Raw genomic sequence first — 22,569 nt, 5'->3', positions numbered from 1 at the left:
CAGTAGTGTGTCTCAGTCACATATGATTCTGCCTAAAGACATGGTCAAAACATGACTTCGATTGTATGTGCCAACAGTGCAGCCAGTTACATTTCACAGCACACAAAATGATAATGACGACTGTACTGCCCTCCAGTGGTGCCTTAAAGAATCACAGCAAGTCAACATTGAAGCCAGCTGTGAATTCCTCTTTTGGCCCCTTAACGTATCCTCACTAAAAACAAAACAAAACAAAACAAAACAAAACAAAACAAAACAAAAAACATTGTAAAGGGCTTTTTTGTTTTTGTTTTTGCATTCTTTATTTCTTTGGGGCAATAATAACAAACATGTTTGCTTTTTTAAAATAGAGGCCTCTACCAAATAATTGAGATGTCTCATCATAATAGTACTACAACAGACAAAATTTAAAATGACAAATCATGTACTAGTACAAATGATAGTAATGTGTTGGTATACCAACATTCATATCAATTTTTGACCACGGAAATAGGAATGTTACTAGTAATAATATTATTTCCACTAATGTATTCTAGACTTTACCATTACAGTGCTTTGGAAACATGTTAGAAATGGTAAAAAGTATTACCAATATATTTTTCATAAAAAATATGAATGAAATACCATTGTGGCATTAAAAACAGTGAATATTCATTCTTTTTTATTTCATAAAAATTATAAATGTATTAGCTTAGCATCACTGCATTTACAACAAAAGGCCAATTCAGTTGTTTGGTAGCGCATGTGTTGAAAAATTAATTGAACCGTATTAGATTTTTATTTTTGTATAATGTTAAATAAATGTGTTCTGTAAGACCTCTGAAAGTATTGCATGTTGAAAATCTCACCGCAGAGCACTCTTGTCTAGAGGACAACTTCGTTTAGGAGGAGAAATGAAGAGCCTTACTATTTAGACACAGCGACATCTAGTGGATTATTTTTCGCATGACATACCTAAATCGAATAGTAGGGACAGCTCAATCAGGTTAAATTCAACACATTTTCAATTAGACTCAAAATGTGCTCAAAGGTTGAGCGGGATGTTCAATCGTAACTACTGACAGTTTGCAGTCACATAATAAAATTAAATCTCAAAACACACAAGTGATATTTTCCTTATTTTAATGTATCATATTGTATATTCATTTTACAGTTTTATGCTATCTCGTCCGTTACACACAAAACAAAAAGCAGTCATGTGATATACTTTAATCTCCCAGGATGTAACATTTTTTTTTCAATGTGGAGTTGAAATGCAGGATTAGGGGAAAATTATGTTAGTAATGTAAAATAAAAAAAAAAAAGTATATGTTTTTACTTTAAGGCATTTTCTTCAAAGTAAACACCAAGTCAACCAAGACTTGAGAGGATAGAAATATCACAAATTTTGTATTCATGAACAATATACAAATTAATAATTTAATCAGAGATGACAGCTGTCTTCTGGCTAATGAAATTCCAAGAGAAATGTGGAAATGCTGGTTTCCAATTTTCAATAACTTCAATAGAAGTATTAGGGTTCAATACTTAGAGAAGAGACTGAATTGTCTCAATACTGCTGGTGTAGCTGCAAGAAAGGCAAACGGTTTTAGAAAGGCGGATTCACTTTGATAGGCACTTAATGACTTTTAACTGCTCTGTTATCTGAAGGTTACAACTTCACTTATTCTGCGTCGCTCATCAATCCAACGCACTGGAGCAATGTGTTTAATTCGTCGCGCAGGTGAAAAAAACTGATGTGCAATACTTATGATACTGTTAAAAAAAACCTTTATATTTTGGGTAACCATAACAGCTCCATAAAATTAGGAATTATAAAATAAGACTTAATAATAATCAGCATCACTCTGCACTTCAAACAAGTGCATTTTTTAAAAAAAAAAACATGTCTACTGTATCACTACTTGAGAAAACAGGGAGGGAAGAGAAATAAAACCCTCACATTAAAAGCATTTAGTTCACCATCTGAGATATATACTGTAAACAAAAACAATTTAAAAAAAAAAGTTTGGGAGATGTTCTGGCACAAATTGCAGATTGCATGGCATCAAACACAAAGGCATGGAAGCAGATTTTTTTTTTTTTTTTTTTTAGAAATGTACTGCGGTTGCATACACATCAGGGATTGGGGTCCATTTCCTTCCACTCAAAACGTATTAATTCCAGCTCGAGTCTGCGAAAACTGAGACTCCTTTTCATAGAAAACTCATACTAAAAGGACTGAATGGAAGAGAAAGTGAGGCCTGTCCCTGCAACACAATATAAATATGAGATCACAGCTGGTTACAGAGGGCTGGAAGAGAGGAGGGGGTAGTTTGTGGGTCTCAGTTAAGTAGCTCCAGGTAAGTGATTGGCACTTTGCCTTTCTGGCTGCCACGCTCACCCATCAGCCAGTCTGAATCCATGCCTGGGACGCTGCTGACTGTGATCACCTGCAAAGACAGGGACACATATTGTATTACCTCATCAAATCTCAGTTTCTATTTAAAATCACTTGCATAGCAGAAGTTTACAATTTTACAGTGTTTTTCCACTCGTCAAAGACACCAAAATTAAGTAATGCTTGGTTAGAAAGTCTATCCAGGCCACACAGCTGGCTCACATAACCCAGTGGCAGACTGGAAAATGTTGTTGAAAGTGAGTATTAGAATGAATGAGGTAATGCTGGTTCATTGTTAGTCAACCACAGGCTTGTAATGGACAGTTTAGTGCTTTTCCAGGAAAGGGAGTGGCTCATGTTCCACTACTGTACATGAACTGCTCTACCACACTTTGACTTTAAACTAGGCTTCCTTTTTGACCCTTTTAAGTGCTCATCAAGAAAAAAGTTAATAGAAAAAAAAATCTTTGCATAATTTATGTACTTGGGGCTATAATAACAGAAATCAATGTTTATTTTTTTTAACATACCCAATTTTTTTTAATAAAGGCCTCCATCAAACAGTTAAATTTTTCCTTAAAAAAATTATGAAAATGTTTTCATCATATACAAAATGGATAAGACTAAATTAATCATTTAATAACAATGAATGAGTTTTTTTTCTTAGCAAATGGCCAATTTTCATTTCATTAGCTTAGCTTCACTACCTTTACCATGGAGAGCTAAATCAACCATTTGTTAGTGTGTTTTTTTAAAAAAAAAGTAGACTTTTATTTGATTTTTTTCATAAAGCCACACAAATCAGTTTATTAAGACCTCTGAAACAACAGCATGTCAAAAACATCTTCCTACCTATGTAAATGGATTTTTAGCATACAAAGCTAAACTGAATGGTAGCAATTTCTTAATCAGGTTGAGTTAAACTAAACACATTTTTAATTAAAATATAGTGACCTAAAATATGCTCAACCAAGCAGCTGGGCAAGACGTTTCAGGGTTACGTTAAAATGTAAATTCTGTATCTTAAAAAAAGATTAAAAACAAACTACAATTAGACATAAAAAATGGAAATAACAAATTAGCTTGATCAATATGGATAAATATGTTGAAAAATTGAAGTAAAAACATAAAGCAATACTGAAGTCACCCATAAATTTGGGATGGTTGCCCCCTCTGCTAATGATTATTTCATGCTCACCTCATCAGCCAGCAGGGAAAGCTCGCTGCTGCTGGCAGCGTCGTAGTCGTAAAGCACTCGGGCTTTGCGGCTGCCGTTGGAGCTTCGCAATTCATTGAATCCGCCCGATGCTGTTGAGCTGTCGCGGCCTGCAGACACACTAGGCAGGGAGGCAGACACCGGGATGGTGGGCACCGAGATGCTGGCCCCGCCCGACACTGACGATTGGTTGTTGTTGGAGAATGACGAGGGGAAACTGGCGGGAGGAAGGGGGTGGAGGGAATAAACACTGGTAACTGCAGACTGCAGTGCTACCCTGAAGCACAGCTGGGTGTTTAACATGTTCCTCACGGAAACAGTGCAACTCTTTTTGCTCTCTCTCCCCGTATGAATTAGACAGAGATGACTTGTGTGACCTCGTCCCTGATGAAGTATTTTTCATCTTTCTGCTAAAAAGTGCAAAGTTCTCGCCGCCCTGCATGAACTTGCACCGGTTTGATTTTATCACACAAAGCATGAGAAGAACACTCATCATCAGTGCTCTGAAAGTACAGTTTGACCCATTCAGAGAGAAAATTAGCAGAGCACGGACGGTCGGCTCTGTGCAGTAAGAGCATAAAAATATTGGTACTTCTGTATGAGTAACACAGATTGTGAAAATATTGAGATAAGTGCTGCACTTATCTATTATCTCCCTTGCTGCTCCAGTGGAGCTGACATGTGACCTTACCTGTTTTGTGAACTGCCTGGAAAATGAAAAGCCACATAATGCAGAATGACACCAGAGATAAAACTGAGCTAGATGAATGGAGCTATTCAGGACAAAAGGAATGAAAGGCGACTGTGGTATTTCACCTGCCCAACTGCTTTTGGAGGTCCACCATGTACTGGTAACACTGTGCGTAGTAAGTAGTCTGAGCCTCCACGAAGTCATTCAAACAGCGTAGGTGGTGTGCCTAGTGATGCACAAGAAGAGATGTAAGTGAATAATACTACAAGCGCCATTGTTTTTTTAATCAAACTTTCCATGTGTTATTGTAAAGTTTCTAGTAAAAAAAAATACATCTGAAAAACTTAACAGCAAAGTCTCTTTCCAGAAATCATGGCCTGCTTATTCAAGGTAATCCCCAGACCTTGTTGTAGGCAGTTTGATGTAGGAACTATTTTCTTTCTACTGAACTGCCCCCACTAATCGTAACACGGTGCAGAAGGAAGCGTGCATCTTCACATGAACGAGAGGCTCGTGCTTATGACAGTGCGAGATGTAAACATTAATGCTGTCCTCCTTGGCTGAGCTGTAATGTTATCTAGCTTAGTGCTAAGTGAGCTAGCAGTCGATGCACACAAAGCAATACAGATTGATAAATAATACTACAGGTAAGAGGATTTTTGATTTGGGGAGTGAACTGTCCCTTTAGACATACACATCTTTCTGTAACAAACCTCTTGTTATCCTAAATAGTAGCTCTTCCCACTTCAAACACCAGAAGTCTTTGCTAGCGAAGACCGGCAGCACTACAGTACCACCCCTTAATGTTACTTGTTTAATGGTTGAATGATAATTAAAGTGGAAGCCTGAGAGAGGAAAAGCCTTTAACAACTGTGTGTGAGCATGCAGGGTGTGCCGGGCTGCGCTGGGCTACATACATGAGTGCTGCTGACTCCTTCCAGCAGCAGTCGGGTGATCTCTGCCTGCCGGTCAAACTCACTCTGGGTCATCCTCAGCTCCTGCTCTGCCTATACATGAAGACCAAAAACAGATTTTTACAGAGCAACACTATCATACACTTGTGCCTGCTTTAGAGAAATAATGATGATCCAAGAAACCAAAAATCAAATCCAGTTTTTACTGATTTATGGCTGTAATCAGAGTGCTTTAAATACCAAAGGACATATGGTTTAAAACAGTGGTTTCCGACTGGTGGGTCGTGGTCCAAAAGAGGGTCACAGGTCCATTCTGAATGGACTGAAAGTGACTCAGGAATGTGTCAAGTTTGTAAAAAAACACACTTTATTTGAAGTAAAGGAAATTTCCAGCACAAAACTTTTATTTTGAAGTGCCATTTTGAAGTTACTCTTGAAGTTACTATGTTTTATTTATTTGTGTTCTACACGTTACATTTCACTGAATAAAATTATATATGTGGTAATACAGTGAATGTATGGTACTTGAACTAATGACTATGGAGAAATATGGACCCTGTGCCTGGACCACTTGGGAACCACTGGTTTAAAACATACGTGTGAATGAATTAACAAATTAGTTTGCTGATATCCTCTCTTCTGAAAAGGGGGCCTGCCTCTGACATGCATCTGTGTTTCAATAAAATAATTGTGTCTACTGGTGTGAAGCTTACTGTTACAAATTAAAATACAGTTGTTAAAACTCTCTGGCACAAAATAATCAAATTTATTTAAACTCAGTGTCAATACTGATTTGTCTCCAAAAAGGCATTAAACATTGAAAATGAACCCCAACATAAAGATGATGCCAAAATCCATACATGTGCAGTTGGTTAAGAGTGAAGAGGGAAGTCACAGGCACATCAAGAAAAGACCAGGAAAAGGACACCATGAGGGAAATGTCCTGAGGGAAATGTTTCCCTTTCCTCATACTGAGCCAAAAGATTCAACATGAGACCTGTTAAACAATGGCTTGTTGAGACTTGCTAAAAAGTCCAACAAACATATGGTCCAGAGCTGAGACAGACAGGGACAATGGTCTTACTGTCCTGACCTCTCCACAGCTTACATTAGAGCCACGGAGAGAACATGTTTGGGTCTTGTCCACAACAAGGATTCAAGGTTTTCCATGAGGTACGACAGTATGTGTCACGGAGGAGATAGGGAGAGGAACAGACGGCAGCTGTTGACAGGCTGGGGGTTTGGTGTGTGTGTGTGTGTGTGTGTGTGTGTGTGTGTGTGTGTGTGTGTGTGTGTGTGTGTGTGTGTGTGTGTGTGTGTGTGTGTGTGTGTGTGTGTGTGTTCAATTCAAAGATGGCTCCAACATTCCACTCACCTCTGTCACTTCCTCTGCTCACATCTGCTGCTTTGCGTTTGTGAAAACAGTGACACAGTAGTTAGAGCTACAGCTGCTGCACAGCCACAGCCAACACATCCTTACACTGTGTGTGTGTGTGTGTGTGTGTGTGTGTGAGAGGGTGTGAGGGTGAGAAATGAGCATGCTTTAACAAAACCACACTCTGTAGACGGCAGCACTGGGATATTTCTCATCCCTTAGCTTTCACACAACCAAAGCACCTCAGGCTCCCTGTGTGATCTGTGTGACACCGAGTACCATTTGTCAACACAGATTAAAAGAAGAGCTGGTGCTGCCGTTAACCAGCTGAAACTACTATTTACACCTCCTGTTTTTACGTGACACCATGTTCTTCATGAGTAAACAAGTTCATGCAGATATTGTTGACAGGACAAGTTTGTTTGTATGGATTAAACACACCATTAGACAAACCTGCTGTTCAGAAAAGCTACATTAAATGAGCATGCTGACAAGCCGCAGGGAGAACTTGGCTTGGAATTCGCAGAGGGGAATAAAATAATAGTTTTGTGAAGAGGGATGGAGATTAAGTTCACCAAGTCTCAGCATGTTTCTTGATGCATTTTTGGAAAATTGTGTTCAAAAGCCACTCATTTACTCAAGATGCTCTGCAGCCAAATAGCTTTGTTGGGATACTGCCCAGCATTTTTTATGTCCACTCACGCCCCTAAAATTACATCACACTGATTACAGATACTGCGTCCAGTAGTTGTAAAATATCAGCATCTTAGTTGAGCATTTGTCTCATCTCTTTTATTGCTGACACATCCATTGTGTTCCACTCTTGATGCATGACAGGGGTTATATTTTTCCAAAAACATTTGGCCAAGTCTTGGTTCAGTTGATAAATACTGAGGCCATTAGAGATATCATCTTCAGACATTGTTAACTGGAAGTCAGTCTTGCCTGGTAGAGCCATGAAAGACAATGTACAGCTTTGACGTCAGACACAGGAAGACAACTGTGCATAAAGACACGTACGTGGGGCTCCATAGTAAAAGCATTTGCTCTTGCTTGCAAAACCCAGCAGTGTTGTAATGAACTTTTTGTACACCTGCTAGTGTGGCTGGTGGTTTCCAAAATCCAGCAGCCAATCAATAGATTACCATTGTTTTTTTGTCTGGTAAGTGAAGCAAAACTAGCAGCCACCTGCATATTTTACCAGCTGTCTTGATGGGTCCCAAGTACATCTTAAGTTTTAAAATTCTTTAGTAATCTCCAAGTTAACTCTCCAAGTTCTCTTGTGTCTGTATGTTAAGTGTTAACAATCAAAGACAAGAGATGCATTGTTATTTCTTTTAGAAAATAACTGTGTGCCTAAGTTTTGTCTGACCCACTACTTTTGTTTATTTGAGAGCTCTAATGCCCCTAACAATAAATGTAGTGTGGAGCCCTGGTACGACAAAGAAAAAGAGAAATTCAACCCAGATGTTAGAAGAAAAAGGAGACACCACAGCAAGAAAAAAGGCTGTCCAGAAAAAGGGAAGCATAAACTTCCCATAGCTGCTCATGTGACCGTATGCAAGTCACAAGAGATAAAATGATCAGCTTCATGTTGTGTAACTTGGTGTGGCAGTCATGACTAGTGATTTCAGACAGAAGGACAGTGGTATACGCCCAGACAGCTTTTCTTCCTCTCAAAGGAAATTGGCTAATGATTTTAGAAAAGAAGAATTCACTCACTATTCATTAATCAGCATTAGAATGACCTAAAGAAATCTTGATGCAAAAACAATGAAGCCCTTCACTGACAATGATGTGTGTGTGTGTGTGTGTGTGTGTGTGTGTGTGTACTTACTGCAGCTCTGGCATCAGTCATCCTGGCTTTCTTTAGCCTGGTTTTGGCTGCATCCAAATCCAAACGTTTGACCTGCAGCAACTTCCTTTCTTTCTGCACACAAAACACAATCAAACTCTCAAAAAATGGAACTCTCCCGTTCGTGCATCACGTACTGTCACTATTTGTTTTGCATATGAGATCGGTGGTGTGCATTTGCTGTCATCACTCACTTTACGGTAGATGGAGAATGAACAATCATGCTGCTTAGTATAACGGCATGTCTAATGTGCAGGCCATTTGGAGGCAATTGATTAAAAGTCTAATGGAACAAATTACATCAGTATCATACTCTTTTTTAAACAGGTGCACACTGTCAATAAAGACGACCATAATCATGCTCTAAATGCAACTACATAGCACAGAGTAGCATAATAGCTGTGTCAAGAACAACAGGTAGAACAGTGGAGTCACATGAAGTGTTTTTATTGAAAGAGAGAGAAAACAGCATGGTGATTGAACTACTTTTGACTGGGTTATTTTGATTAATATAAAGTGATAAATTAAGGTTAAAATTAAAAAAAAAAAAAAGTTGGACATCAATGGCCTAATGTCTAATTTATCCAACATAAACTTTTTGTCACATTTTGTTTCTGAAATCCAACCTGAATCCACCCCTCTGCTGGGATCAGGATGATCCTGATTTTATGAATCAGTGGTATCCCACTCTTACTAAAAACATTTTTAACAACATATACTGAAGGTCTGATCCACATCAAAACCAAAACTGGATTACGTGACCTGATTTCTGAATCCCTTTTTTCTTTTGAAAAACCTGTTTTCAACATTTGATCCAATCCGAGAAGCAAAATCTAATCAGATTACTTCTAAACAACTGGGTCCTGAATATCTGAAATATATTTCCTCATCTCACCACTTCACTTTTTACATTTCTTCTTTTTAACCATTCCTCCCTGCAATATTTAAACATGTCTTGTGTCTAAATCTCCACATCTTTAAGTAGGCCATCTTGCAGTAGCAGCTGTTCTATGAAAGCATTGCAACTGTCAGCCAGAGAAAATTCTGAGAGACGGGAATAGTTATGTTTGCATTAAGTGAAACTTAAGCTTGAAATGGGTCTGATTACACAGCCAAATCAAAGAAAACAATGATGATTATCATGTCCTCAGACTCACAGAGGGCATCATATTACCCTACTTACAAGTACAAGTTTTATGTCTCACATCTTGAAGGAAATTCTATCAGTAGTATTGTCTGGGCCAGTTTCTATATTTTTGTCAAATAGATACCAGAGTTGTACCTATTTTGCCTTTTGGTAACGTTTTACTTCACAACACAATTTGAAACTTTTGACATTCTACAATGAAATGTATTTTTGACTAACTTGGCTGCAAAAGAAAGTGACAGTCATAAAGACTTTACTCAACTACGCTCCACAGTGATGATTGTAATGACAAGCATGGATACTCAACTTGTTTGACCTGGAGGCTGCTTTAGCAAAATGACAGAAGGCCAATTAATATACAGATATTAATAATATTTATTAAATAAAATGAATAAACAAGGTAAATCCAGATAAAGCAGGCTAGCACAGGTCAGGTGTATGCAAAGGCTTTTTCCAGGAGGACATTCAAGGGACTAGCCCAGACCTCTCAGGGAAGCAGGAGGTCCTCCCCAAACACTTTTTTAATGCAATCTGGCACCTTATTTACATTTAATATACAAAAAAAAGCCAGAGTGAATCAACTGGCAAGATTTGGCCTGCAGTATGAAATTGAGAATCGCTGATTTACAGTCACTCACCAGTGCTGAGAGTCTGTGAAGAGTGAAAGAGATAGATGACCTGTAGCCAGAAAGTCCAACTCACCAGGATGGTTTTGAAGTCGCCCTCTAGAAAGTTTCTGAAAGGTGTCAGGAAGTTGATGGCAACACTTTGGATTAACTCCCTCTCTGCCCCGCCGATCTGCTTCTCTGTCTCCCCACATTTTATCAGAGCATTTCCTGTAATGGTCAGCAGCACAAACACAACTTCACTAATACTGGACAGGAGAATGTACAATGTGGCACCACAGTGTCAACTAAAGACTTCCGCCTTGCGAGGAAACAGAGACCTGTGGATATGTACAAAGTGCTGTTGTTGAAGGAGGCTGCAAGAAGCCAAGGCTAGGGATGAAGCTGGTGTTTAACATTATAGCAGAGGAGTGATGTTCATATGTTCACCAGAAAATGTCAAATAGCCTTTACTCAAAGCCCAAACACTAAACCTTAGCAGCAAGATACTAAGAGGCTTTTCAACCATTTTATATTCTTTGAATTAAGCACAATCACAGGGGAGGATTGTGTTTGTCAACCAGCTTCAAGAATCAGCTAAAGAAACTCCAAAAACAACACTTGTCTGAGCCACAGGCACTCTTTAGCAGAATACAGCAGGAGGTTAAATGTTCATTTAAGTCCCAGTGTGTTGGGCAGCTCACTGTATCACTCACCATAGGCAGTGCCAGGACCAAATTCACTCCCTGACTCAATCATGGACTGGCCCAGGAGCTCATGGTTGTTCATTCGCGTTGGGGCTTTTTTCTCCAGTTTCTCGTACACAAATTCCTCTAGCCGGACATCTGCAGATTGCAACAAGAAAACTTAATTACAAAGTCATAAGACTACAGTGAGGGAGCCAAACTCAGGCAGCAACTTACGGACAGCCTGCATTACATTTGTTAACTAAAAAAGAAGCTTTCATATTGACAGTCATGAAGAAATTATTAACACATCACATGGATGGACAGTCACAGTCAGCCCTCGTGTGGTACATTTTATGGATGCATTAAAAAAAGTAGAACAAATCCAGCTTACATTATCCAAGATGGATACACAAGACTGTAAGCAGCAGCTGGTCTGTGCATGTTTGTTGTGCCTCTGCTGTGGTTGTACATGACAGTGTGAACTGAGGAGGATGCACAGCTGAGCTTACAGACTTCACAGACACCCTACCTACTGCTGTGTGTCAAACAACATCTCAGAGATGCTATGCATTTTTTGAGTGACCCGTGGCCTTCTTAATGACAAACAGGTACACATCCCGAATTGCAGCATTACCTGAATCATAGCTGCTATTATTGTTCAACGCATCTAATCAAGGTATCAACTGTCACAACTAATATGATACTATGGACAATATATTTGATTTCTAATACCGATTTACAGGTAAATTATATAATGACTGTTATGTCATCAGTCATGAAATCAACAAAATGCACTTAAAAGTGAGTGACACTGAATTGACAGAATTATGGATGGAATCTGGTAACTTTCTCCACATCAAGAGAGCAAGATAAAGTTGGTACCTGTCCCACATTGCTCTAAAAAGGGGTCCAGTATGTCCGCATTTTGTCTGTCAGTCTGATAAAGTTCATCACATTGATGCTCTTACTTGGGTTGGGCTGTAGTAAGACTTCTGTCTGCTTCATAATCCTTTCTGTCCATTGCTTGGTGTTCTCAGCTCTGACCAAAAGGTTCTCCAAATGCGCATCCAACTCTGTCTTTTCAGCCTGGCCAAGTTTCTCTTCTGTAAACTGAAAAAGAAAATATCCTATTACAGTGTGTACATAACCTATCGCCTTAAAAGTGATACACAATATATTAAGAGAAAGTGGCTCGAGTGTCATGAGGGATAAGTATGATGCCAATTAAGATTAGCAAGCTGGACAAAATATACGTTATCTGCCATGCTAATGTTGATAGCGCTCTCTTATGGTTTTCGAGGCCTGCTTTCATGGTTATGTTGAGCAACTATAAAGTGTTGGCTATAATACTGAGTGGGAACATTATTGTTTAACACATCCTAAGGCTAACATCAGCCTACTTTGCAGGATATATATAATTTTTCTGATAACGGTCTACTTAGCAACACTACTTTAGCCACGGTAGCGTTAGGTTTTTAGCATAGGAGCTAACGCTAACTGACTGCTAAGAGCTAACGTTGGTTAGCAACAACTTCCACAAACTAGACGGTCAAACTTACTTGTACCGCGCGGCTTAGGAAAGTACCGGCGTCTGCAGCTAACCGCTTAACGTTAAAGTCCATGGCACCGGGGGGGAAATAAGCACTTAACACAAAAGCTAGCTTGTTTCACAGTCAAACTGCCATCCCTATGGAAAATGTCATTGAAGCAACTTTTTTTGTCGGAGTTCCACCCAGCTGTTGATCCTGACAAAGATAGTATACGGACAAGATAGTTCACATCCCCAACCGATTCTGACAGTTGGGACAAAATGTCGCGCATGCGCACATTGGCATTCGACAACATGGGAAGGTGACAATAAGAAATGAACAGCAATAAAGTGAAACTACACAGCACACGTTTTAGTTTATAATAACAAGTCTTGCTTTTCATGTCGGTCGACAAGCAAGCCTATTTGGTGTTATTAGGGGATGTTGGAGGTTATTAGGTCTACAAGTTAGGCTCTGCTCAGGGGTTGCTATTTTGCAGCATTCATGTCCTGCAGAAATATCAAATTGCGAAGTGAAACAAGAAGTTCGAAATGCTCCACAATAGCAGCACAATTGAGATGTGACATTTCTGGACAGAGATACAGCAGGCATATGGCAACAATATTATTTATTTTACCTTTTTATTTTTACTTCATTTGCTATACATTCTAGAAACATTTGGCAATTCTAGTAAAAAGTGAATAAACCCATAAATTTCAACTTTGATGCACATGTGCCTTGTAGGCATATCTTTACAACTAACATAATATTTACAAGTTAAACTGAAAGGGAAGTTAAAAGGTCGCAGTGACGGCAGGTGCTCGTACTTGTGGCGACTTTGCTTGCTTCTGCTTCTTTTGGCATTTAACCTTTTGAAACCTGGAACAACATCACTTTTCTTGTGCTGCTTTCAGACACCTTTCACAAGTATTTAAACTTTCAACAACAACACAAATGTTCCACATGTTGCAAGAGGATTATTTAAAAAAATGATCTATCTATCTATCTATCTATCTATATATATATATATATATATATATATATATGCACATATATGTGTGTGTGTGTGTGTGTGTATGTGTACTTACCTTATTTAACTGGTTTTTAGGTAGTTTGATTGCTATTTCTTCTTTTGTTACTCATTGTCTTTTTCCCATGTTTTTAAAAGAAAACAAGTCAAATTGCTCAGGTCTCAAAGGATTTAACAGCCTTGGTGTAACCTACATGCAGCAGCATGTCACTTTGTAGGTTTATCTTCTTTTTCTTCTATTTGTCGAGAATAGATGGACTTCTTGCCTGCATTGATAGGCTACAGACTCAAAATCACATGTAGGATGATTCCTCTTAGGAAAATACAAACTGGTGTTCTCTCAGCTGCGGTTTCATTAAACATTCAAACTACATAAAATAAAGCACCTTACAGCAGCAGTTAAATACCATACATATTTATCATCTGCCTTAAACCTTGGAGCTCGCACACTTTGCCTGTGCTCATTGACCCTTTACTACAAGTCTGAATATTAACCTTTAATTAACCTTTCATCATGCAATTCATAGCATACGAGATCCAAACACAAAACCACCACTCTATCAAATATATGAGAACAATAAATATTTTTTCCTGAAAATCATATTGGGGCCACTAGCCTGGATGCTGCTCCCTCCCACCATAAACAGGAACATCACAGGATTTAATTTCATTATGCATTACTTCTATGCAGAGGAGGAGAGAGGGACGCTCATCTGTCCTCATAAGTTATGCATTTTCTTATTAGCGGCAGTCATGGCTGGACTCCAAACTCTGCAATTCTAATGAAAGTAAAGGACAAATTGATGTGCAAGTGAGGCTATTATAATTATGGGGACAGGGAGGGTGTTCTTTAGATCCCCATTTAGAATATTGTCTGTTTTATACCGCCATGTTGCATGCAGATCACTTGCTGTGGGATCTACAATATAATATCTTGTGCAACCCTCTCCTCTTTCTCAGAAAAAGTCTTGAGGAACTTTGGCAGATTTTGGAAAAACAAAACCACTCTTCAGGTCTGGATGTAATTATGCCAGACAGAGCCTGCTACCTGCTGTGTGGGAGGAAGTCAGGCAGAGGGAGAAATCAAATGACTTCCCCTCTGTAGGCTACCAATGCACCGTCAGCTACAACCTTTCTACTCCACTAAACAGTGGCTCGAAGATTTCTTCATCCACACATTTGTTCCTATGCTGTGTTTAACTGAAAATGCCATGGGCTTTTCCCATCACACACATACAGTAGTTTCTTATTGTACTGCCAAGATGTCATGTAATACCAGTTTACATAAAGGTATTGATTTACAGCGTCAACCTTTAAATGTTTCCAATTTGAAAAAGGCTCATACTTTATCATTTTTGTACATAAGCTATAAAACAACGAAAGCACTCCAACTGTAGCCTACACACTGCATTTTTTTATAACCACACTATGTCAAAGAAATTAAGGCTTTGGCCTCGCTTTATGCTTGGCTAACATTCAGAGTAGTTGGGGCGGGTGCTTTAAACACGCGAATATGGAAGTCAGCACTTTCAGGACGGCAGAACAGCTCCTCTGAGGGAGGAATCGGCTGCAGTCTGGTTGTTCCAGTAGTAAATCTGTGTGTATCTGCTCTTTCACTTCACAATAACAGAAAGCACTCAAGGGCAAGACAAGAAAATGAAAACCTGGCGAAACTTAACTTCAGCAAAATGACTTTCTCATCAAGGCTAATCATGCTTCCTGAACATGGGTGGATTATGAGACAGTGGGCCCCCGGAGCACAGATAAGCAAAGGGCCCCTCCACCCCTCTTACCCAGGAGCAAGCACATGGACTTTTTAGTTGTTTTTGGTCTCTTTGAAGTACTATTGTGGGGTTCTATTGTCCTTTTGTCTCTGCTTTTTTGTGTCTCCTTGGCTAGTTTTGTGTCTTTTTGGAGTCGTTTGTGTCTCTTTGAAGTAACGTTGTGTCTTTTTTGTTATTTTGTGTCTGTTTTCAGTCATTTTGTTTCTCCTTGTGGTTGTTTTGTGTATCTTTGCAGTGATATTGTTTTGTGTGTCTTCTTGTAGTCAGTTGTGTCTCCCTGAAGTAATATTGTATCTGTTTTGTTCTTCTGTGTCTTTTTGTAGTTGTTTTGTTTCTCCTTGTGGTTGTTTTGTGTCTGTTTGAGTAATATTGTGTCTTTTTTGTCATTTTGTGTCTCTGTTTAGTTTTTTTGTGTGTCCTTGTGGTTGTTTTGTTTTTTGTATTCGTTTGTTTCTCTTTGAAGTGATATTGTTGTTTGTTGTGTCATTTTGTTTCTTTTGTCGTTTTGTGCATTTTTGTTGACGTTTGGGTTGCTTTAATGTGATTTTGTGTCTTATTGAAGTAATGTTATGTCCCTTTGAGATAACTGTGTCTCTTTTTTGCCTCTTTGTGGTTGTTTCGCCCGTTTTGTGATGATTTTATATGTTGTTGCATCTCTGCGGTCATTTTGTGTCTTTTCTCGGTTGGTACATGTAAACCTGACTGATATTTTACAAGTGAAGACCAGGGAGCCCCTTGACAATTAATTCTGGCCCCTGTGCCTGTGCCCAGTGAGACCATTTAATAATCCACCCATGTTTCTGAGATTATGAAATCCCAACTATCCACTTCAGGGCGAAGAACTAATGGAACAATACAGATATGTTGGTGACAGAGAGGTTCTTTATTTTGACGTTGTTTACAATGCAGCCTTTGAGGATAATATATTTCATGTCCTCAACACAAAAGATAAATTCCTAACACAGACTTTCACAGTCATACGTGATGCAACTTTGACAGAGCACATGGCTTCGAGTTTCATTCAGTTCAAGACTTTAGAATGAGACTGTCATGGATTGTCGTGTCAAAGCACATCTGCAACTTGTGAAAGTCCTCTAAAGTAGCTTTGATTATCCACATCCCATAAATACTTGATAGGCAAAAGCAAAGCTGAACTACAATTGCTGACTTTTTTGGACCACATTTTCAGCCAGCTCAAGCAGCAGAGGGTATCGGAGTGTCCTTTTCCTCCAAGACTCTGGGATTCCCTGGAGACCAGTCTGAAACACATCAAAACGACAGCTGAAAGCATCAAAGCTACAGAAAGCTTCCACAATTACAGACAACAACAATATGCTAAATTATATATCTGAGATCATGGGTGGATTTTAATTTCAGGTTCAAGGTTCACAGTACTAGTCCTCTAAAGTGCTATTTTTCAAAAATCCCCATCCAAGGTAGAACAAAATATGACCAGCCCCTTCTAATTCCCAACTCCTCAAATACTGCCACTTTGTCAGTGATGTTCGCATCAGATACTGAAGCACTGATTTCCACCACTACAAATTTTAAAGTGTATCACTGACTAATGATTGGTATATGAGGCAACATTCCTCCAGTACCTGCGCCCCAAAACAGGCTCCTATGAAGGAGGCTCGGCTGGCGGTGCATCCCCCACAGCGCATGGTGTCCCTGACTGCTTCATCCAGCTGTTTCAGCTTCAGGACTCCATGAAGCGCTCCCTGGAACGCACCAGGCAAACCTAGACACATACCCAGATTTAGTGCAGGTGGCTACATGATAAATGATGCAATAACAGATCAGATATCAAATATAAGATCAATTCTTTGTAAATGTCCTTATATTGCCCCCAAGTTACTTAAGTTATTCCCTATGCATTATTTGATTTACTTTTGCAGTATCATTACTTGAACAGACCAGGCCTGCAGAGCGTCACACGTATATTAAGCATCTCAACCTTTTAGCCCTGTAAAACCTGAGACACTCAGCTCAGCGGGACAGGGAAAATGAAAAGGAAGGAGGAGGGAGACCATTAGTCAGGAGATCAAAGGCTGGAGGATCCAACTAACGGATATACTGACAGGGAGGTACGCGAGCTATGCCAAGTCAACAGACCTGGATCCTGCTGCCACCGACTGGCTTACCTCATGTGTTTGTGAACACAGCAGGTATGAGCTGTTGGGATGTCTTGGCTAGGTTGTCCTTCACCTGGTGAATATGCGCTTTAGCAGCAACAGAAGAAGAGAGATGAAAACATTGTTTAGTGTTTAAACATTGTAACCCTTTTTTGCTGTGGCTGCCTATTGTCATAACACACAGTATGTAGGATATGTTATACATCTCTGTTGTAACATTATGTTTTGATTTTGAAAGACACTATTTCGGTAAAAATGATCATGTCCTTACATGTAGCATTTTGAGTTTCTTAAAGTGTTGACCACATTTCCCTTAAGACCTGTTTGTTTCTGCATTCTGGTTTGTTTTTGCCTTCTGGTTTGCCTGTCACTGCCTCTTCTTATTTTGAGGAAGGATGAGGGAAGAGCAAAAAATAAAAACAGTTCCTGCTGTATACTAAAAATCTTCCCATTACTAAACAATCAAACAATACAGCAGATTTAAACCCATCCTGTTACAATACATTGTAAAATACAGTATATAGGTTGCTAGCAGGGCTGGTACAAATGCCTTGCACACAGAAATTACATTTAAATAGTCCAACATTTTGGGCATTCACCCTCATGCCGAGAGAATTAGATGGCCCAGAAGACCCACACGACTCAGTCACATTGCTGAGCCAGAAGTCATTTAGCTTATTCTAACTTTTACTCTCATTTTTTTAAGCTTATCATGCTGAAAGTTAGTTCCAAATTTCAAAAACACTTAATTGCTTCCCTGCAGAGAGTTAGATGAAAAGGTTGATTGCATAACATCTCTCCACTTAATAAGATGTGAAGCTAGACCCAGACACATGTTAGCTTAACTCAACATAAAGACATGAAGGAATGGGAAACAGCTACCCTGGCTCTGTTCTTTAAAGATTACTACTAACATGTCTTTTTCATCAGTCAAAAAGTTTAATTACATATATGGCCAATTGAAAATTGGCCTCAAAGCCCAGCGCACATCCTTGGGACGTGGCCTGGAAAGGGAGGGGTGAGGGGTATTCAGTTGGTTGCAATCTGCAATCTCACCGCTAGATGCGACTAAATCCTACACAGTGGTGCTTTAGCAGACAGTTATCTTAGTACTCGTCACATTTAAGCAATTAGACAGTGAATCATTAAAAAAAATGATTTACTCCTTTAAATCTCAAGAGGACAGAGGACACACGGAGCCTCACCAATGACAGCCAGGTCCAGCTCCTGGGGGTTTTGTCTCTTCGGGTCACTCAGCTGAGCCAGAACTGCATCCAAGGCATTGGGATCTGGACCGTTCAGAATGAAATGCTCCACAAACCTGACAAAGTTAGACAGACAAACAAAGATTACGCCTCCCTTCACTCCTCTCATGACTACTGTTTGATCAAATGGGTTTGACCTTCAGCAGAACTGTCTCTTACCTCGCTGCAGCCAGTGTCACAGCAACACACATGTCATTGTTCTGGGTCACCCGTATGGCTTTCTCCACTTTCTCAAGCATCTCAGGTCGCCCAGCGTACATTGCCACCACTGGAGCCAGTTTAGTGACACCGTCCATCTGACAGTCCACATCACAGCCTCAAAAACACAAATGTATACAGAGATTACAACCAACAAATAAGCATGGGGAGAAAACCTTAATGTTCATATGATCTGTGATCTTTACCAGTTTCTTCTTTGCCGGCATCCACATTTCTGAAGAAAGCTTTCAGACTCCCATTTCTCCATGGGCCAGCTATAGGGAGGATGGCTTTGGGACCTAACAAATGCAATAAACCCTTTTAATGACAGCTCTAAAATTACATCATAGAATACCTGTGGTGAAGATAGAAGTATGGCTAAGAGACAAAACAAGTGAGAGAGGAAAAGAAACATTTCCTTTATGTTGATGCAGTTTCAGTTTCTGTAGGTGGAGCTCTTTTCTTTGTCTGCTCAGTCATGGCTATCTCTGCCAATGATGATGACACAGCTCTTCTTATATTATTCTAAGACATAAAGCTGTCTGGAGTTTACTGTACCCGAAAGCGCCCTGTGCTGTGGTGGTGATTTGCAGCAGCACTGCATTTATATGATATCCTGACAGTAAAAAAAGCACAGAATATCCAAAGCTCTGGATACCAACCAAGAACAGAAAGGTCTGACTGTATGGAATATTTTCATAGAGAGGGAATTCCCCATTAGCTGGTAGGAAAAACATTATGTAAAATGTTATCAGACAGTAACAGAGGTTCTCACAGCCTTTTAGGACTGTTAAGCTGATGATTGATATATTTCAGTATTGACAGTTACATAAAAGCAGAACAGGTACCTCCTTTCTTCCTGTAAGGATCATTGAGGGGCAGGTCGTACACTGTTCCTGGGCCAAAGAATTTGTAGATGCGCTTGGTCAAGTCTTCCACATTAACATCTGCAAATACATGACACACACTGTATCCTTAAAAAAACATTCATGTTAGCTTTAAAAATAGGATTAGATTTTGTGGAGGATACAGGGGACACATTAATATTTAGATACATGCACATTATCCCCTCTATAAAAACATGAAAGTAGCAAATGAATTTTACCTTGACAAAATCAAAGACATATTATAACTCCATATATTGAAACAGACAATGTACACAGTGATGCATAAAAAATCACCAAATGTATTTGCTTCCTTGCCAGCTGTTAGATAAGAAGAATAATACCACTTCTATATTTGAACATTAGATAAGACAATTGGCCTAGCTTAGCATAGAAACTGGAAAAGAGGAAACTGAAAACTGAAAAGCAACAAAATCTTTTAACCAGGACCTTTAAACAGTTAACACATATTGTCTTTCAGTGTAAAGGTCCAGTGAGGATTTAAGGGCATCTACATGCTTGGCACAGGGGAAAAGTTTCACTTTGGTTGCAATCTGCAACCCTCATCACTAGATGTTGCTAAATCCTACATACTGGACCTTTAAGTGTATTTATGTGCTGGACCGTTTCTTGGTTGGGTTTCAGGACTTTCTGAAGTTTTGTCTTCAGAATGTAACCCCAAATAACCCGGGAAGTCAGCGCTATAAAAAATAGTAACAGCCCTTCAAACCACAACTTTTCCTTTTTAAACTTCAGTTTGGCTAGCCATTTCCAGTCTTTATGCCCAGCAAAATGAACATTTTCTGGCTGCTATTTCATATTTAACGCAGTGGTTTTTAAAATTATCAGTAAAGAAAAAAAATGAAAATCTATGGAGAGTCATCCATTTTGCATCATAGGTGACACAGGATTTTTGAGAAATATATTCTTAATTTTACCAGTTTCAGAGTCTAGATAGGGACAACTTTGATGATGACATATGACAATCTGGGTAACAATCCAACAATGTTACTGTAACAAACTGGCAGGCACTGAGAATGTCACACTGACATATGACCCACAATTGCTGCCTGTTTGAATTAATTCCATTACCTCCGCACTGGCTCAGTGACTCCAGAAGGACATATGCCTGGTCTCCATAGCAGGTCTGCTCGCCAGTCAACCTGCGGTAGAAAGGATTTGCTGACTGAGGCCTAAATTCAGGACAGGGCTCCAGATCAGACAGAACTTCTTTGAGCCGGTCTGGATTGTAGATCCAATGCATGGGCTGGGCTGTATGGGTGGATAACACACACACACACACACACACACACACACACATAGGAAAGAGGTAGAAAAATAGTGGAACATTCAATAGTTCTGTTTTTAACTCGACATACTGTATATACAGTGTGTCAATAACAGATAGCATGGAAAGGGAAATAGTTGTTAGTTGTACTGGACTAAGAGGATCAAACAGGAACCAACATTTAGGACCCACCCTTTTATTATTTACAATGACATGTAACAGTAAAAATAAACGATAACTTTGGTGAGTTTAAGTTTAGCAGTGCAATATTGCAGAAACTATGTGCTTTCATAACATTGTGTGTGAAGTCAAGTTGACTACACATGTTAAGGAACAGCCCATGTACTTTATCAGCATGCACAGATGTTGTTTATGGACAATGCTACTGATAATGCTTCAGTGCAACACATAAGAAAACAGTGTTTAAAATTTCATGTCAAACCCAACAAGCCCTAGAAAGCTTTTAACAATATTTAACCACAAATGACAAATAACAAACGTTACATATAAACCCTATCACATTTGCAATGTGATAAATAAACATGTATGTAACATGAAACAGTAGAAGCTCCATAAAAGCCCCATAACATACAGCAGGAGTATGAATTATTGAGATATGGCAAGGGAAGGAAGCAGATTTGGTTTATAATATGGAAAGCCGTGCTGATGTAATTAACTCAGTCCCAGCACCATAACACACAGTTTATCTTACCTGCTGCATCTGCCACTGCTGCCCCAATAATGGCCCCAATGGCTCGGTCTGCCAAAGTCAAGGCCATCTGCTTATAATTTATACAAAAATAAACATAAGAAATAATGTGAGTTTCATCTTATATTAAAATATAACCTTTAAAATGATTGCCTGACATGAATGCCTGTGATCTTAATTACTGAAATAGAATTACAGCTCACTATTGTTGTTGGAAATGTTCATATGAAGGCAGGAACTAAAATACTTTTGCATGCAGAGTTTTAATTCAAAACCCTTTTTTGTAGAAAAAGTAAGTTACCATATACAACACAGCATTAACTGTATTTGATTACATAACATCTGGTCAAAAGATTGTTCTTATGCATCCAAGACTTATGAAACCACTGAGAGAGCACAGTTGGTTCAGATATTAAGTAATATGCTATGGCAATGTATCATTTCATGTAATACCTCAGAAGTCCTTGAAACAATATGGTGCATCAAAATAAACTATATTTTATGTCAATTACAAATATAGACTCATTTATCATTACCTTAGTGCCTTGTCTTCACCTCTTGGCATACCACTTGAAGTGTTGCAAAACGTCAATGTCAGTTGTCAGTTTTCAGACGAGGGGAGGATACCATCAGTCCAGTGATAAGCATACACCAATGGCAACCCAAGAAAGACTGTTGTACTGGACAGAGGCCAAACTGATAAAATAGAGGTTTAAAAACTGAACTAATATTATTATGTACAGTGATGTTCAAACTTGTCTCACAAAAGAATGTGGAGGGTAGATTATGTGTAGTATATGATGGTTAATTAGTTGTTCTTTATTCTAATCATGAGATATTTTTAACATTTTGTCTCTAACATTTGGAAAGCAGCG

General features: G+C 39.0%; 2 protein-coding genes across 3 annotated transcripts; both read right to left on the bottom strand.

Moving 5' to 3' along the window:
• Nucleotides 1-1,105: 1,105 nt before the first annotated feature.
• On the bottom strand, nt 1,106-12,644 carry sh3glb1a (SH3-domain GRB2-like endophilin B1a). Its single transcript, XM_042510442.2, has 9 exons — nt 12,432-12,644; nt 11,841-11,982; nt 10,900-11,028; nt 10,281-10,414; nt 8,414-8,506; nt 5,205-5,294; nt 4,413-4,513; nt 3,579-3,813; nt 1,106-2,432 (listed from the first exon to the last, which is right to left on the bottom strand). The coding sequence occupies exons 1-9, from the start codon at nt 12,492-12,494 to the stop codon at nt 2,325-2,327; spliced, it is 1,095 nt and encodes a 364-aa protein (XP_042366376.1). The 5' UTR covers nt 12,495-12,644; the 3' UTR covers nt 1,106-2,324.
• A 3,435-nt stretch (nt 12,645-16,079) lies between these two features.
• On the bottom strand, nt 16,080-22,342 carry LOC121960760 (crystallin J1A-like). Of its 2 annotated transcripts, none has more exons than XM_042510611.2 (10): nt 22,231-22,342; nt 21,698-21,764; nt 20,790-20,969; nt 19,662-19,760; nt 19,020-19,112; nt 18,775-18,931; nt 18,556-18,671; nt 17,360-17,437; nt 16,817-16,956; nt 16,080-16,474 (listed from the first exon to the last, which is right to left on the bottom strand). In XM_042510611.2, exons 2-10 carry the CDS (start codon nt 21,762-21,764, stop codon nt 16,370-16,372), a joined length of 1,035 nt encoding a protein of 344 aa, XP_042366545.2. In that variant the 5' UTR covers nt 22,231-22,342; the 3' UTR covers nt 16,080-16,369. The 2 variants fall into 2 exon arrangements, with proteins under 2 accessions (XP_042366545.2, XP_042366546.2); XM_042510612.2 differs by having other exon boundaries at nt 21,698-21,767; nt 22,231-22,310.
• Between the last annotated feature and the right edge of the window lie 227 nt (nt 22,343-22,569).

Source organism: Plectropomus leopardus, chromosome 21 (genome assembly GCF_026936395.1).
Source record: "Plectropomus leopardus strain MGB_pleo_1.0 chromosome 21, ASM2693639v1, whole genome shotgun sequence".
Classification (NCBI taxonomy): Eukaryota; Metazoa; Chordata; class Actinopteri; order Perciformes; family Serranidae; genus Plectropomus; species Plectropomus leopardus.
Note: the sequence above shows the minus strand (reverse complement) of the source record. Positions and strands in the feature narration are given on the sequence as shown.

Bases quoted from the DNA above. Each gene is read 5' to 3' on its own strand.
- sh3glb1a (XM_042510442.2), bottom strand. From the start codon at position 12,494: ATGGACTTTAACGTTAAGCGGTTAGCTGCAGACGCCGGTACTTTCCTA. The intron at 8,507-10,280 runs GTGAGTTGGACT...TTTTGTGTGCAG, and splicing joins GCGACTTCAAAACCATCCTG to AAAGAAAGGAAGTTGCTGCA. The intron at 4,514-5,204 runs GTATGTAGCCCA...GTGCATCACTAG, and splicing joins AAGGAGTCAGCAGCACTCAT to GCACACCACCTACGCTGTTT.